At 44.9% G+C, this 16,911-nt stretch overlaps 1 protein-coding gene across 3 annotated transcripts; it reads right to left on the minus strand.

Annotated features, from left to right (window-relative positions):
• Nucleotides 1-888: 888 nt before the first annotated feature.
• LOC133373322 (peripheral-type benzodiazepine receptor-associated protein 1-like) lies at nt 889-8,608 on the minus strand. Of its 3 annotated transcripts, none has more exons than XM_061602889.1 (2): nt 6,926-8,608; nt 889-1,209 (listed from the first exon to the last, which is right to left on the minus strand). In XM_061602889.1, the coding sequence occupies exons 1-2, from the start codon at nt 8,366-8,368 to the stop codon at nt 1,021-1,023; spliced, it is 1,632 nt and encodes a 543-aa protein (XP_061458873.1). In that variant the 5' UTR covers nt 8,369-8,608; the 3' UTR covers nt 889-1,020. The 3 variants fall into 3 exon arrangements, with proteins under 3 accessions (XP_061458873.1, XP_061458871.1, XP_061458872.1); XM_061602887.1 differs by having other exon boundaries at nt 1,068-1,209; nt 2,986-8,602; XM_061602888.1 differs by having other exon boundaries at nt 1,068-1,209; nt 5,320-8,600.
• Between the last annotated feature and the right edge of the window lie 8,303 nt (nt 8,609-16,911).

Below are 16,911 nucleotides of genomic sequence, written 5' to 3' on the forward strand. Positions count from 1 at the left end.
GAACATACATTCCTAGCATCTCTCGAGAGTTCATGTACTCTAGTGGGAGCTTGCAGCAGATTCAGGACTAGCAAATGATGCGCTGACACTTCCACCTCTCATTCACGCCACTATCACCGACAGAGATCCGGAATGCAGAGCTGCTACTTTTCACAAATGCCTTCACACCATATTCTGGGAGGATTGTACCAGCTGTGCTTTGTATTAGTCTCAGATTCAGTGTTTCCCATTTGTATAATGAACTAAAGATGTTAAGGCCCGGGGGGGTGGAGGAAATATTTTTTTAACCCCCCCCCCAGTTTTTCAGGAAAAGATAGATTTTCTTTTAAATTTTTCGAGGTTTTTCTTCCAGGCCTTCACATCTCTAAAACGGAGGGATGGTTTCTTATCAGCTATTGTAAATGTCGACCTCTCTTGCTGTCTTTCCCCTTCCTGGGAAGCAACAGTGAACCACCTGCCAGGAAGCTACTGTCACGGCTCCACCACACTTGGCAAGCTGCTTCTGATGCTTAACATTATAAGGGCTGTGTGCATGGGACTATGCTAACTAGCCATGCCCTTGATATTGCACATGTCAGTTGGCCTTGCAGCCTGGCGTAAGGTGTAAGCATCTGCAAGAGTGGATCCTTTGTTCATATAGATGTTATATGTGAAGGCTTCTACGCATGAAGGCTCCCTCTCTGCAGATGTTCATGCTGTTTTCTAGTCAGGAGCACAGCTACTCAATGTGGTCCAATCCTACACTAGGATAAGGTGTAAGTAAAACATCTGCCCAGGGCCAGCGTTTCATCAGTTTCACATGGGATCCAACTAAACTGTTGATCACTGCCTGTTATCAAAGGAAAAACAAACCCAGAGGAAGAACTCTGGATCAAATGTGACATCATGCTTCTGTAATTTTATTATATATCTATATATTCTTTACAATTCTTAAAATTTTTGTTCTTTAAATAAATCCGTCTTGCCCTTTGCCATAGACACCACCTTTACAGCTAAAAAGTAGCAATACTTTTTTGCTTATTAAAACAAAATGAAAGATGCAATGGCATCAATGATCGTAAGGTACAAACTCTGCAAATATTTTAATAAATAAGGTGTTTTAATACAAATAATAGGGAATGTATTCGAAGTGTAGCTCCCAAACCTGTCCTTAATATGGCTTTGATCCAAACAGCAGCAGTGCCCTCTCCTCAATCCAGTAGATATAACCTAAATTACATAAAAATACAGTCAGTAACATCGAAGAGTAATATATGGGAATACATTCATCTTCTGTACAAAGTAAAAGAATAACATAAAATTGTTCTACTACTTCAAACATATAAATGAAGGAGGAAAGTGCAAGTAAGACAAAATGCAAAGCTAAACAAACCTGAGTAATTCTGGTTATCATCAACCATGTGTCTGTTATTATACAATCAATAACTACACTTTAAAAAAATCCCATTTCATTAGTGAATTTCTGAACAGAAAATTAGAAACCCATTGACGCTCCCTGGAACAAATAGTGAAAAAAAAATCCCTACATATAGTAACACATTGTGGTTTGGGCTTCTCTATGAAATATTCCTTAAGTGGTCTTAGGTATAAATCTGTATTTTCCAGACAAATGTCTCATTAACTAAATATATCATCATCATCATTTCTAAAAGCTTCTGAAGTGTAAGCCCTTAAATCAAAGATCTTAGGGCATGAAATAAGCATTGCTGAGCATCAACAAACACCTTCTGCACTGAAAAGCTTGTATTAAAACTTGAAAGGTAACAAGTAATTTCTCCCCCAACACATGAGCAAGTTAAACATTCCAATCTGAAATTGAAAAGCCAGAATTAAAGAAACAAAACACTCCAGCATAAAGTAATGGCAATTTGCTAGTGTTTCGTATACAGCTAAAAAGTTGATTTTGGCTAGAAAAAAACTCCAAAGTTAGAGAAGTACATAAGATCAACATTTGTTCCGGTGTTGCCTCTGCCCTTTTCTCAACATTAGCCTTCGTTTCAGTTATACTGCAACTCAGATCTGCTATATGCCTGCCCAGACTCCTCCTGAGCATACTCCAAAAGGGACTCAGTTGATCCCTGACAAGGTATTTGCTCCAGTCATGAACTAAAATGGATATGCAACAGGTATTACCTGCTATTTGGGGGGAATTTCTCACATGACATATTAACATGTCTTCAATGAGTCACTTATTGGAGCAAAATTTACCATCAATTATTATGATGTCAAAACATTTGCTTTATGATTGCAGATAAACCTGACTCTGCTCAATGCAGTATGAACACTTGATTTCTTTTTTTAAAAAAATGGAAACACGTCACAGAACATTTATACAGAAGTAACTTCTACTGAAGTCACCAAGTCTGACTCCCATGCTGAGGTTTTGGCTTCCGATATAAGATGATCATTACTTTAAACAGGCATTGAATTGCTCTGTAAGTTTGCTTACTTGGAAGGTTTTTTCCATGGATGCTGTTCATTCTATAGCAGTGGTGATACTGTCAACAACATGCACCACACAACACCCCCCCAAGTTTCTGTGCAAGACTGTCCTGCAATGGGCCTGAAACTTTGCAAATATGGTGTCTCTTTCTACTGGGAAAAAATTGCTATATTAAAATTTTAAACTTTAAAACATCTATTGTTCACCTTCTTCTAGGGTTTTCAAAAGACTGCATAACCACCTGATTCTTTTCATGCAGCAGAAACAGCTTCCAGAAAGACCAATATGTACAGTAATATGTAATTAACCAATAATGTGTAATTAACCAGAACAGAATCCCATCCTTATCTGTTTGCATAAGTATAACATTGCCTCTTCTATATGAAAGCTTTTTCCACCCACATTCAAAAAGCCTTTTCTGGGGTGTTTAGGGTATCATAACCCCATAGCCTTAAACGGTAGGTGTTCAGCTTTATTATCCTGCCCCCAAGATTTGGTGTCAGTTCTGTTGATTCTTATACTGTGCATCTAGAGCCACTAACCTCTTCATAAGTTTTCATCTGTAATATAACTTGTCTTTAATAGATGTTCTTTCACTTCCTTACTCTCAATGTACATTTCAGATACCATGTTGCAGGGAATATACCCTTTCTTTCCTTCGCATTCACCTCTGTAAAATCCATCAGCATTTTTGTCACCAATCACTTTTAGAATTTGTCCCTCTCTAAAGGGTAGCTCTTCCTCAGCTGCATCAGAATTAGGCGACATCCTTATGGGATCATAATCAAAAAGGGCTACAAAAAGCCTTCCTGGGTCATCATTCATTGTATCTCCTGAAACAAAGCTGCTTTGAGTGCCTGAATGAGGCACTGATCGATCAACTCTCAGACTCATGGTTATAATCTTATCTTTTGCCAGTCCTACAGGAGATATTGACCTCTCCTGTGGTTTTGAGTCTTCTCGGCAAGAAATGTTCATTATATATTCTTGGTTCTCTTCCTCTATATCTGAAAGATCTGAAACATGGTTGTGGTCATCAAGAGGAGTCTTCCAACTTTCATTTCTTGGTATTTGTTCTTCCTCTGTTTCAACATTAGACACACTCAGATTAGAGAGTTCTTTGCATAACTGTTTAATCTGCTTCATGTGTTTCTTCTCAGAGAAACAACCTGGTTCTTCCTGAAAACAGATGTTACACATTCCTGCATCTCTAGAACTGTCCTTCTTCAGTTCAAACTCTATAGAAGAAATATTGGGCTCAAGATGCAAGCAGGCTGCACCAGAATTCTCAATATGGTATTGGAAAGTTGAATCTTTTGCTGTCATATTGGTACACTGGGTCATTGTATACACCTTGATCTTGCTGGTGTCTGGCTGGTTTTTACCTATGGCTGTTTTAGTCAGAGAATGTTCTTCTGACATTTCTCTTTCAACTACTGTTGGTGTGGAACTGGGTGATCCATCACACCTTGACGGAGGAAAAACATGTTCTGAAGATTGCTTCCCAACAGATGTGTGCAGAGTGAAATCATCCTCATCTTTATTTCTTGCATTGTGCAAAATTGTCAGTGTAGAAGAGGACACATGATTCTGAGAAATGTTCACTGGCATAGGAACTACAGATCCTTTGCAATCAGAAGTGAAGTGAATGGTGAAATTACTGTCTGCATTGGCCATGCACATATGTGAGAAAACAGATGAAGATGTAGTAGTTGTTGCAGAGATGTGCCTATCTTCAGACGCCAAGAATTCTTTGAAAGTCAACTCAGAGGCCTGGCCAGAGGCAACACACTTTGACAGTAAAGAATTAGGAACTTTTAAAAGAGTGAGAGGGATTAAAGCTGGCACAGAATCCTCAGATTCCCCAAACGGGGACACAGTTCTTACAGAAACCTTCCAAGACCCTTGGAACAAATTTAGTTGAGGCACTGCTAATGATACACTTCCAGCTGTTGGTGATGTGACTTCTGTTATTTTCTGTCCATTAATATAAATTGCATAGCCAGTGACTTTCACTCCGTTGGATGATCCTACTGCATCAATTGTTACAGGTAACCAGCTAATAACTAGAAACTCTGCAGAAGAACTAAGTTGTACTTGGACATCAAGGGGAGCATCAGGTGGTCCTGCTGATGGAGTAGTAAATGTAACTGCTGTTGATTTCTTCTCCAAATTCCCCATAGGAAACACCAATACTTCCTTATGAAGTAGCGCTTCCACTTTTACACCATACTGTGTACTGGGTCTAAGGTTTTGGAAAGTATACCAACAGATCCCTGCCTTTGTTACACCATATTCCTTTTCATTAAGGTACACTGAATGAGTATAGTTACTGTTGCTTGGCAACCACGTGATTTTTGCTGATGTTGCAGTGATACTCCGAAGCTCCAGAAGTGTTGGTGCAATATGAAAAATGTTTCCTACAAGGAAAGTACATTGCATCTTATTGGAATTTCCTTTGTCCGTCACACTTTGAACTGAGATCCGATAAGAATGCAACTTTAAATCCAGGTTCTCAATCACTGCTTTCATCTGACTGCCATATTTCACATTGTGACATAAATCTGCATTGACAAAGATGTTATAGCTATGCACTTCTCCCCAGCTATCTAGCATATGTGGTGGATCCCAGCCTATAACAACAGAACTAGCAAACTGTTTGATAAGAGTCAGATTCTGGGGGTAAGGCACTGCTGCCTGATCATCACATAGTCCTCCTCCCAGTCTGTCAGGCAGCAGATTCACACACACATCTTCGTCAGGGCTGTCACTTTTTTCTTCACTACTGGCACTTTGGCAAGGGAAACCCATTTCACGGTAGGAATGATAAGAAACGTCACTCAACTCTGAAGGAACAAAACTTATTAGATCATTACCTGAAACTTCTTCTACCAAATTTGAGGGTATCATCCCTCTTCTGCCATCCATCAACTCCCCTTCATAGAAACCATCCTCGTCCATCTCCCCATAGATATAAACATATTCTCCAGCTGTAAGTGGAAGTTCAGCCTCGGGATTCTTATTAGGACCATCAAAAGGATTATAGCTGTATCTTGCTAAGAACACAGAAAGTTTTGAAGAACCTTGATGTTCTAGTTGTTGATTTATAGAAACTTTATCTGCCTCTAGTTCTTCTGCTTCACCTGCCGTATCTTCTTCTGGGTTAAGGCAAGATTTAGAGCTGTTCTGCATGGATTCAGATGCAGATGAATTTGACTGAGATTCTAATGCTTTAACTTTTGGGGTCAAGCCAACAGAACCCATGGATGCAGAGTCTTCATCATTGATACTCTTACTACAATGGAGTCTGTTGTGGCAGGTATCTTGCCCCCATTTTTCTGGACAGTTTATTGCTTTCGAATTGCATGTTGCATATGATAATTCCGATTCCATCAGTCCAGATTTTTTTATTTGTAATCGCTCAAGTTCTTCTGACAGAAGATTAAAGTGTTCAGTCTGACTATGATACTGATTTTCTAACTCTTTCACTTGAGCTTCAAGTAGCTGTACCGCTTCTTCATGTTCTCTTTTTATGTCTGTCTGTATTTGCTGCAGCTGTCGTATTTCTTCCTCTTTCTTTTGCAGCACTAATAAGGTTTTCTCATGTTCACATTCTAACTGTTGCCGTCTTTCTTTTGTCTCTTTCATGTTCCTAATTACTTGCTCTAAATTCTCCACTTTGATTTCAAGTCCTTTAGTCACCTGAACTGCAGAATTTCGATTGTCAGTTGCCTGCATGAGTTTCACCTTTATCTCAGCATTTTCATTTTGAATCTTTTCTGTCTGCTCATTTTTCTCATGCAGTTCAGAGTTCTCCTTCGCAAGCCTGTCATTTTCACTCAGTACTTCATTAAGCTGCAGTTCCAAATCATTGCATCTCTTCTGTTTTTCATCCACGTCATGTTTAAGGTTTTCACACTGCTTGATTTTTTCAGCAAGTTTCCTTTTCAGAGTCTGTAAATGATACTCACTATCTGAATCTGATTTTAAAGTACTGTTTTCACTGTTCTTAGCACCATTTCCCAATGCTAGTGCTTCTGATTCTACATCTTTTACCAATGTATTCAATGTTTTTGGCACCTCCTTTGGCAAAGATGAGTCTTCTAAACATGTGTCCACCGATGATGTTTCCTGAATGACAACTGACAAAGAAGTATCATTTGCAGCCATTTTGGAGGACTGAAGAGATTCCCTTAGGTTCTTAAGCATTATTTGCCTTTGCAGTCTTAGCACTTCTCTCTGAGACTCTCGCAGTAAGCGATCAAAATCACTGATATTGAGCAAATAGGTGCTCTCCTTGCCTGCAGACAGTTTGGCCTGAAGTTCCCAGCACTCCTTCTGCAAGGCTTCTAATTGCTGATCCTTAGTCAGCAAAACACTGGCTTGTTCACTCAGGTCTTTTGCCCGCTGCCGAGCAAAAGTGCTTTTGTACAGGTCCGCATCAGAGCAAGTCAGAGCTAAAGGTATTGGGGTGCTGCCAACCTTGAGGCTGGATTCTTGCAGTTTCTTGGCTCTTTCTTCTAGGCGCTTGGCGATGCCTGCCAGCTCCGCGTTCTTCCTCTTCAGTCGCTTCACTTTGTCTTGCATCTCTGGGAAGCTGCTCTTCCTCAGCAGGGCGTTCTCCTCCTTGAGATGAGTGCACCGTTGCTCTAGATCCTCCAGAGCGAGCACCAGGTCCGTGTTCTGCTTCACCAGCTGGTCGTAACTGCTGCCCGACAGCCAGTCTTGCTGCTGGGCCACCAGAGGCGCACCTTCACCCACCGAGCCCAATCCGCACCCTTTCCCTTCTGGAGGAGCATCTGCAGACTCCTCTTCTTTGGCCCCTTCTTCCAAGCGCGCCTTCTCTTTTTCCAAGGAAGCCTTCTCGGGCTCCAACTGCTGCTGCAGGCTACTGCCTTCGTCCATGGGGCTCCCTCCTTCCAGCAGGGCATGGTGGTGGTGGTGGTTCTGAGGCTGGCATCTGCTCAGGTTGCTATCCAGGGAGCGGGACTTGGAGGCTGTCCCGCTGTCCGGGGAGCAGGCGGTGATGAGGCTCTCCAAAGAGCGAGGCCTGCTCTTGCCCATTTTGGGGCCCTGTTGCTGGTGGTGGTGGGTCTGCGGCTGGGAGGGGGTCTGCTGCCTGGACCTCTGCGGGGAGCCGGGCGGGGCATGCTCCCCCTCGAAGCGCTCCAGGATATACTTCAGGAAGAGGCTCCGCTCCAGCTCCAGCTCGGCCTTGAGGTGGCGGATGCGGGCAGCCTGGTCGCCGTCGACGTCCCAGCGGAGCTTGCCCAGGACCTCTTGGAGCTTGGCGCGGCACTCGCCACTCAGGCCGGCCACGCTGCTGCTGCTGCCGCTTCCTCCTGCTCCTCGGTTGCTGCGGCTGACCAGCTCCTCGGCCAGCTGGCGCTGCAGGTCCCGGGCCTGCCGCATGGCGGCGTCGCGCTCCCGCTGCAGCAGCTCCTGGGCCTCGCGCAGCTCCGCCTCCTTCCAGCGCAGCAGCTGCCGGATCTCGGCCTCGCGCTGGCGGGCGCTGGCCTCCCTCAGCTGGTGGAGCTCGCGGGCCCGCTGCTGCTCCCACTTGGAGCGGAGCTGGTCGGCCAGCAGCTGCCGGTCGCGCTCGGCCGCCTCGCGCAGCTCCCGGGACTCGAGGGCGAAGCGGCGGCGGGCCTCCTGGGAGCGCAGGCGCTCGGCTTCCAGCTCCGCCCGCACCGCTTCCAGCTCCCGGCGGTGGTCCTCGTGGAAGGGCGGCGGCGGCGCGGCAGGAATAGGAGGAGGGGGAAGGCAGCCGCCGAGGCCGGAGCAGGCCGCGCTCCCCCCGGCGGCACCGCCGAGGGCTTGGGACGGAGCCTTGCGGGGGGACAGGCGGGGAGTGCCCGGATGAAGGGGAGTCCCCCCGCTGCCCCCTCCTCCTCCTCCTCCTCCTGAGGGGCTGTCTTTGGTCATGGCGCGCGAAAGGCGGGAAGCGCGCGGCCCACTCGCGTGAGGACGGCGCGCGAGGGATTGGCGGGTGCTTCAACCGTCGCCAACCGCCGCTCGTGGAACGTTCGGGGACGCACCGTTCCGGCTCCCCCATCCCGCCCTCCGGCCATTGTCCCAGCGCCGCCGCAGCCGCCACCCTCGCGCCGGGAAGTTCCACAGGCGGCTCCGTGGCCACGTTCCCGCCCACATTTGGGCCACTTTAAGCCAGTCGCGGCTTCCCCCACAGAATGCTGGGAAGGGTAGTTTGTGAGGAGACGCCCCCAGAGCTGCCATTCCCAGAGTTCCTTGGGAAGAAGGACTTGACTGTTAAACCGCTTTGGGAATGGTTGCTCTGTGAGGGAAATGGGGGGTGTCTCCTGACAGTTCACACCACCGGAGACCCCTCTTCCCCTCATAGAGCTGCCAGTCCCAGAGTTTTAAATAATCATGGTTCCACCACAGAATGCTGTGAAGGGTGCTTTGCGAAGGGTGCTGAGACATTTTAGGAGACCCCCTCTTCCCCCCACAGAGCTACCGTTCCCAGAGTCCCTTGGGAAGATGGACTTGACTGTTAAACCACTCTGGGAATGGAACTCTGTGAGGGGAATAGGGGTCTCTTGACAACTTTTAACACCCTTCACAAACGACACTTGACAGGCTGTATAGTGAACATTTGTCCTGATCAATTTGTACGAAGATTGTAGGGATGTTTGTTCTGATTTGTTTGTGAGGAGGTAATACAACATTAAATAATGGTTATCCCACGCTTTGCGGCACATTTTCCCATCACTCCTCACAGTAAAAAGTCACGGGGGGGGGGAGAGAAGCAGGTTGTGCAAGATTGTCAAATGCCTTTTAACTGCACAACCTGAATTTTCCAGGATGCAATTGAATTTCACTTGCAAAATAGCAACAGTCTGGAACTGGCCAAGGATGAATATACCTCCTAAACCGAGAGAATGGAGGAGCTCTCAAAAGGCAGGGGCCCCACACCGGGAAGGTGCACTGCCCTGTACTTTTCCTCGCAGCAGTGCAGTGCTTGACCCACCTATAAGTGTTCCGCATGTGCCGTCTGTCAGGTAGAAATTTGTTTACAGAAGCATTTTTAATCAGTCATTTGGTCTAGTGAGGGCCCTCAAGACAGCACACAATCAAAGAAGAAAAGCTTCAATTACAAAATGTCACTAAAACAGTAAAAGCAGAGAGCATTCATAGAACCAGTGAAACAGAACCAGTAAACCAGAGCAAACCAAATCCATTCGCTACAAGTGTAAAAACTATCACAGAGGGGGATATTGGACCTCCCTAGGAAGGAAAAACCACAATCTGGGCCACACTTCCCAGACACCACTTAGAAGTGGGAAAGCAAGACCTCAAATGCATGACTGCAGTGGGCAGACAGGCTTTTGCACAGGAGGAGGCATCCTTCAGATATCTGGTCCCAAATTGTTCAAGACTTTATAGGTAACAACCAGCACCTTGGATTGAAATAAAGGCAATGGACAACACAAGTCAGCCTACTCACATGTAGAGTTCACTTTGCACATCAGTGGAGGGCTCTGAGCTGATGATCCAGTGCCCCTTGTTAAATAATCTAAATGCAGTTTCTAGTGGAAGCAGGAACATCTGGGGGAGATGACTGAAGGACAACTGCCCCTCAACACACACACACAGGATCAGGAGCCAAATAATGCCATTGTTTAATACCAGCAACAGCATCTGGTATTGGGGATCTGTTGTGTGGGCCTGTAAAACTGGATTTATTACTGTGAATCACTTTGAGGTCCATTATGGTTGAAAAAGCCATATACAAACACTGTAAAATAGAAATAAGTAAATAAAAGATGGGCTGACTCACATGGTAAGCATGTTTATATGTCAAGGGGTGTGTGGAATGTGCAGTTGGGTCAGCTTTCAACCATGACTCCCATCCTGTGAAGGGAGACTGTTGCCAAGCCCTCTGCTGAAGAGAGCATCCTCCTCCCGGCTACATTGTACCATTGCAGGCCTTCAATTAGTTCCACAGAGTTCCACCCAAGAAGGCTGAAGCACTGAAAATACTCCCTCATGCCCATGACTGCATGGCAACATGGCCTCTGGCACAGACAGACAAGATTTTGGCCATGGATAAAGTGTATTTGCAACTGTAACACATATACAGGCCAACCAGAATGATCAAGGGGATGGAGCGACTCCCTTACGAGGAAAGGTTGAAGCATTTGGGGCTTTTTAGTTTAGAGAAAAGGCGGGTCAGAGGAGACATGATAGAAGTGTATCAAATTATGCATGGCATTGAGAAAGTGGATAGAGAAAAGTTTTTCTCCCTCTCATAATACTAGAACTCGTGGACATTCAAAGAAGTTGAATGTTGGAAGATTCAGGGCAGGCAAAAGGAAGTACTTCTTTACTCAGCACGTAGTTAAACTATGGAATTTGCTCCCACAAGATGCAGTAATGGCCACCAGCTTGGATGGCTTTAAAAGAAGATTAGACAAATTCATGGAGGACAGGGCTATCAATGGCTACTAGCCGTGATGGCTGTGCTCTGCCACCCTAGTCAGAGGCAGCATGCTTCTGAAGACCAGTTGCCAGAAGCCTCAGGAGGGGAGAGTGTTCTTGCACTCGGGTCCTGCTTGCGGGCTTCCCCCAGGCACCTGGTTGGCCACTGTGAGAACAGGATGCTGGACTAGATGGGCCACTGGCCTGATCCAGCAGGCTCTTCTTATGTTCTTAAACCCTTCTGAACTATGTGAGCTACACAGTTCCTGCTCAGAATTCAGCAGAGGCCGGTTGGTTAGGGCAAATGGGGCACTGCCCCACCAGTCTCAGTCTTCGATTCCTCCAAGCCCACGTGTCTTCTTATAGCCAGTCCAGGGGGTGGTAGCACGGCCTGTAAGCTTCCTCCTCAGCTTCGGTGTTGCCTTTGTGGAGCTCAACAGGGAGGAAGATGGTGGCAAAATTAGAATTAGTTGGCTTTGCCTACCATTGGCTCGGACTCCACTTTCTCTTTGGGCTCCCTGCCTTCTGCCTTACCAGTCCCAATTTGTGCCAGCCACCACTGGCAGAATTAGCTGTTTGCTCCAGTGGATGGGCAACTGATGGCGCTATGTGCCCATGAGCGGCCTGACTCATGCAGAGTGCATTTATACACTGGGGGGGGGTAGGTTGCTTTTGGGACAGTCAAGCATTTTCCCTGGGGACGCTATCCTTTTGCCGCCCTGATTTAAAGGCATTCCCATTCTCATGTAATGCTAGCACACTAGAGCCCTCACTTGTATTTTATTTATGCAGAAAGATTGATATGCCACTTACTAAAACACTCATCAGTGGTGTAGATTATAGAATTGTAGATAAGACTCCGCTAAGATCGACAAAACTGAAAAACAAGTATGCATAAAATAATTAAAACATTGATACCATAATCACAACTTTAAAAACGATTATAGGTAACTGCCATGCATCGTCCTGACAGAGAATGAAGCAGACACCTCACACATTGAGGACCTTGAGGAACATGCAGGGTCCCCTGGAACCAATGCTGAGGATCTCCTTGAGGGGCCATCTGGGGTAGGGGGGAGAGGAACATGCTGAAGAAACCTTGGAGCAGTCAGAGGAGAAGGCAGAGCCACCATCCCATCCTAGTGAACTCCAGCACCAAAAGGTCTGGGTCCAGGCCAAAGAGCAATGACATAGCACACGTCTGTGGACCCAGAGTTGTCTCCCCTCCTTGCTGTGTTGTGCCTCACTTTAACTCCCTGTGAGACTGGTCTTGGACCTTGTTGCCTCACCTTGCCTCGGGATCACCTTTTGGACCTAGACTGATTCTCCAGGCTTGACCTTGATTTGTTGGACTGTGCTGCACTGACAATCCTGACCTTGTTGGGGAGTGTTTCACTAAGAGGCCTATCCTTCTTGGATTGGGACACTAGCCCCTGAGGGTGACCACTGGAACAGGCCAGCAACAGGTAAACTGTATGCCAGGGTAGGCTTGCTGAAATAAAAGCACATTTTCTGCAGGCAACTAAAATAATATATTGTTTGTACCATCAGCTGGTACGCCAACATTATAGTAACTATTTCCGTGTGATGAAATGCACATGCAACATGGGTAAGGTGTTTACTAATCAGGCCTTACACATACATGCACAGCACCTTTCGAATTTTGTGTGTTCTTCTCACCCCAGTTACAAACAATTGCTGAATCTCAAAAGCCTACCTAGTAACTACAAAATGAGAGATGGATGGTCTCAAACCCCCTCCCAAAAACCGACATGCTTATGGCATACTCTTCTTTATATATTTTTTTAACAAGATGTATACACCACTTAATCAACAATCAACAAAACCTCTAAACAGTGCATATCCAGCAATATAAAAGCATTCATTAAAGTATACTGATAAAAATCAAACTTGAAAACATGTAGACATAACAAAATTTATCAAAATATAAATGAAATCAGTAGTTTTAAAATCAATATACATTATAATGTTACACACTAAAATTGCGTGTCTGGGTAGGCTTGTTTAAACAATTCCATTCAATATATATTCCATTCAGAATCCACTCTGATGGAAGGAAGGAAGATACTGTAGCACCTCCGCTGTCTGATCTGCAACGTCATTTGCCCCTTGCCCTCCCACCAGACAGCCTTGTGCTGGCTTGATAAAAATTGCATGTGTTTCAACCACTTGGGAGTCCCCCTGTTAATATTTGGATAAAAACATACAGTTCCAGTTGTGAGCAGATGTATTTAATCAGTTACTTCCATGCCAAAAAAAAAAAAAAAATCAGGCCAAAAGCTTACAAAAGGTGAAACATCTGAAGGCTTGCAGCATCGGATTTTAGTTAACTTGGCCTGATCCAGGAACAGAGACAGATACATCAGACATTTTCAGATAGGATTGTAGAGACCTGGTGGTGGTGCGTGCAGGGGGTAGCTTTTGCTGTCTTTTTGTGTTAAACGCTGAAAAAAGAAATCTCTGCTTAAAGCCCTGTGAGGAGAGACTGAAAGAACTGGGCATGATTAGCTTTCAAAAGAGACTACTAGGGGGTGATATGATAGCACTCTTCAAGCACTTGAAAGGTTGTCACACAGAGGAGGGCCAGATCTCTTCTCCATCATCCCAGAGCAGAGGACACAGAATAATGGGCTCAAGTGACAGGAGGCCAGATTTCGACTGAACATTCCTAACTGTTAGAGCGGTACGACAATGGAACCAATGACCTAGAGAGGTAGTGGGCTCTCCAACACTACCTCTCCAACACTGGAGGCATTCAAGAGGCAGCTGGACAGCCACCTGTCGGGGATGCTTTGCATTGGATTCCTGCATTGAGCAGGGGGTTGGGCTCAATGGCTTTCCTTCCAACTCCACTGTTCTGTGATTCTGTGATTCAACAAGAGTGAGTAGCGGCCCGTGGGTGCAAAGTATCTTGCCAAAAAGGTACTTCTGCTCCCTCATCTCTTTGTTCTTCTTTAAGACTGCTTAGGAGCCTGGAAAAAAGCCAGGAAACCATTAAAAAAAAAAGTCCCAAGGGGAAGTGTTTTGCCCTCTTTCGAACTGAGAGTTTCTGTTTAAATAGAATTATAACTGGGTGTCTGCAGAGAGGAGAATGTGCTTTGCAGGGCAAGTCCATTTGCTAGAGCTTTGCTAAAATATATATGTATAATTTATGCAGCTGTTCTGTTAATCACACTCTGTACTTAAGACAGCGATTAAAGCCCATCACATTAATTTAATTGAAAGAAAAAACGCAGGGAATTGTACTAGATTCCCACCATTAAATTAAAATTACAGCCCTCGATTAGATGTCCTAGGTGTCCATTGTTGTTAGCAGAAAATTGAATTATTATGCAAATTGGGATCTGCCTTTAATTGATCTGGTCACTGATGCCTTTCTCTTTCCCTCCCTGTCTCACAGATTTTTTTTCCCCTAAGCTTAATTGCAATTATATTCTTCCTTCATTCCCCCCCCTTAATTGATTGATGTAGGCAGGGATCCAAAAGTATGCTTTCGGCACACCCAACAGCTTATATCTACCTGGTAGGATTTCTGGTTTTTCTCTCTCTAATTTAAGCAGCCTCTACCTGCTCCCTTGCCTCACCATACAGCCCCACCAGACTGGGGTGTTTTTTTTGGGGGGGGGAGTATGCTGTTGCATGCCACTGATGCATTTGCCCTTCCTCCCAGAAGGAACCCAGGGGGGCAAACAAGGGATGAAACACTCAAAACATCTCAGACACAAAACATCTTAAAAGTATTTTAAAGATAAAACATCTTAAAAACATCTCAGTGCATTAATAGTGCATTAGTGATGGATTTAAACTAGACCATCCTCACATCATTCCACTTCATTCTACGCTGCTTCTCTAACATTACTGGATTATTGTAATCTGGAGGGACTCTTCCACCACAGTATACAAAAGTGGTGGGCGGGGGGGGGAATCCTCCAAATATTTGTGGTATAAAAAGTTAAAGGATTTTGACAGAAAGTTGCAGGACATGTACTGACTGGAAACTAATCCCTGAAACTTTTGCAGACACAGTGTTATTTATTTATTAAATTTATATCCCACCCTTCCTCCCAGAAAGAGCCCGGGGTAGCAAACAAAATACTAAAAAACACTCTAAAACATCTTAAAAACAGACTTTAAAATATATTAAAACAGAAATCTTTAAAAACATCTTAAAAAGCAATTCCAACACAGACACAGACTGGGATAAGGTCTCTACTTAAAAAGCTGTGGAAAGAGGAAGGTCTTCAGTAGGTGCTGAAAAAGTAATACAGATGGCGCCTGCCTAATATTTAAAGGGAGGGAATTCCAAAGGGTAGGTGCAACTACACTGAAGGTCCGTTTCCTATGCTGTGCGGAATGGACCTCCTGATAAGGTGGTATCTGCAGGAGGCCCTCACCTGCAGAGTGCAGTAATATAAGGGGTAATACTATCTTTCAGGTATCCTGGTCCCAAGCTGGATAGGGCTTTGTACACCAAAACTAGAACCTTTAACTTGGCCTGTTAGCTAATGGGCAGCCAGTGTAATTCTTTCAGCAGCAGAGTGACATGTTGGCGATACCCCGCCCCAGTGAGCAGTTAGACCACCATATTGAAAGTGGGTTCGTATATAATCACCCCACTACCATCATAAGCACAAATCATCATGAATGCACAAGAAGAACAACATCTGGAGGGGCCCAGCGTAAATTGCTTTTGAAACAAAGCCCTCAGTTCCAAATGCAAGATGCTATGCATCCTGATGGGTTTCATATTCAGGATCCTCAAGCCACTTCCAGAGTGTTGCTGTTGTGTGAATGGGACTCAGTCACATCCCGTCCAATTCAGATCATGCAATCAAAGTGGATTTGGTGCTCTGCTCAACAAAACAGCTTCCAAAATAATCAGACTTCTTGCAGTAAGGGAAGTGACGGGATGGGCACATGCACTGGAAAGCGGGATGACAATTGCTTGACACAAAATTGTATAACCTCCCCACAAACAAATCAGAATAAGAGTTCAATAAACAACAGACCTTGTATAACCTCCCTGAAAGCTTCGGACAAACAGATCAGAATGCACACTGGGAGACAGGTGAAGAGTATGCCGATGTTTGTTCCTTTGCTATTTGAAACGCATCATAAGAAACTGTGGGAGAGTAAGAGTGACCAGTGAGAGAGGGGGGAAGTCGAGCTGCTCAGAACTGTCCAGTGTCATGACCCCTGAATTTAGCAGTGGTTTGGACACATAGCTGAAGGTTGTAGGGGTACCATATGGGAAGCCAGTTCAGGTTCAGAGCTCAGAGCTGACTGCTGAAGATAAGGAGACCACTGTCACTGAAGCTGTTATACAGGAGCCCTCAGAGGAATCTCTCAGACTGCCAGGGCCTGTAGGGCCAGAGCCTGGACCCTCATGAGCACCTAAACCTGAACAACCAGATGCCTCCTGCCACACATGACCAGTCTGGCAGTGCAAGGAACACACCAGCCAGGAAGGCTATGCAATGGAGGAGTGCCTTTCTTCAGACCAGAAGGTTGGTCCTTTAAAGCTCTGAAGCTCTCTGTAGAGGGGGTGGAGCTGGAGGAGGGAGGCCAGAGACAGAAGCGTAAAAGGCCTCAGTCCAGTCTAGGGATGGATGAGAATTCAATTCAGTTCACATTTCAAGCGGAATCTATCAAATTTGCACTTTCCGAAACAAGTGCAAATCCTTTGAAATTCACACTTTTTTGAATTTTGCAGTGCAGTTAACTAGCCAAACAATGTTTACAAAACTGCATGTGTTAGGGGGAAATGTGCATAAACATGAATATTTGAGTGAAAATAACATACCAAAATGCATTATATGCTGAGAAATGGCTTGCAGAAATGTGGACATCAGTCAAAACTGCCTACAAAAATGTGTTTATTGGGAGAAACTCACACTAAAATGCTGGAGAATTTTCATGAGGATTTTTTTAAAAAAATGAAAATTGCTGCAGAAATGTGGAGAACTGAATTTAAGATTGGAAAAATGAGAAACAGAGAGAATCGAAAT

This window comes from Rhineura floridana, chromosome 19 (genome assembly GCF_030035675.1).
Source record: "Rhineura floridana isolate rRhiFlo1 chromosome 19, rRhiFlo1.hap2, whole genome shotgun sequence".
In the NCBI taxonomy this organism is placed as follows: Eukaryota; Metazoa; Chordata; class Lepidosauria; order Squamata; family Rhineuridae; genus Rhineura; species Rhineura floridana.

Coding starts and splice junctions, on each gene's coding strand:
- LOC133373322 (XM_061602887.1), bottom strand. CDS start 8,368: ATGACCAAAGACAGCCCCTCAGGAGGAGGAGGAGGAGGAGGGGGCAGC.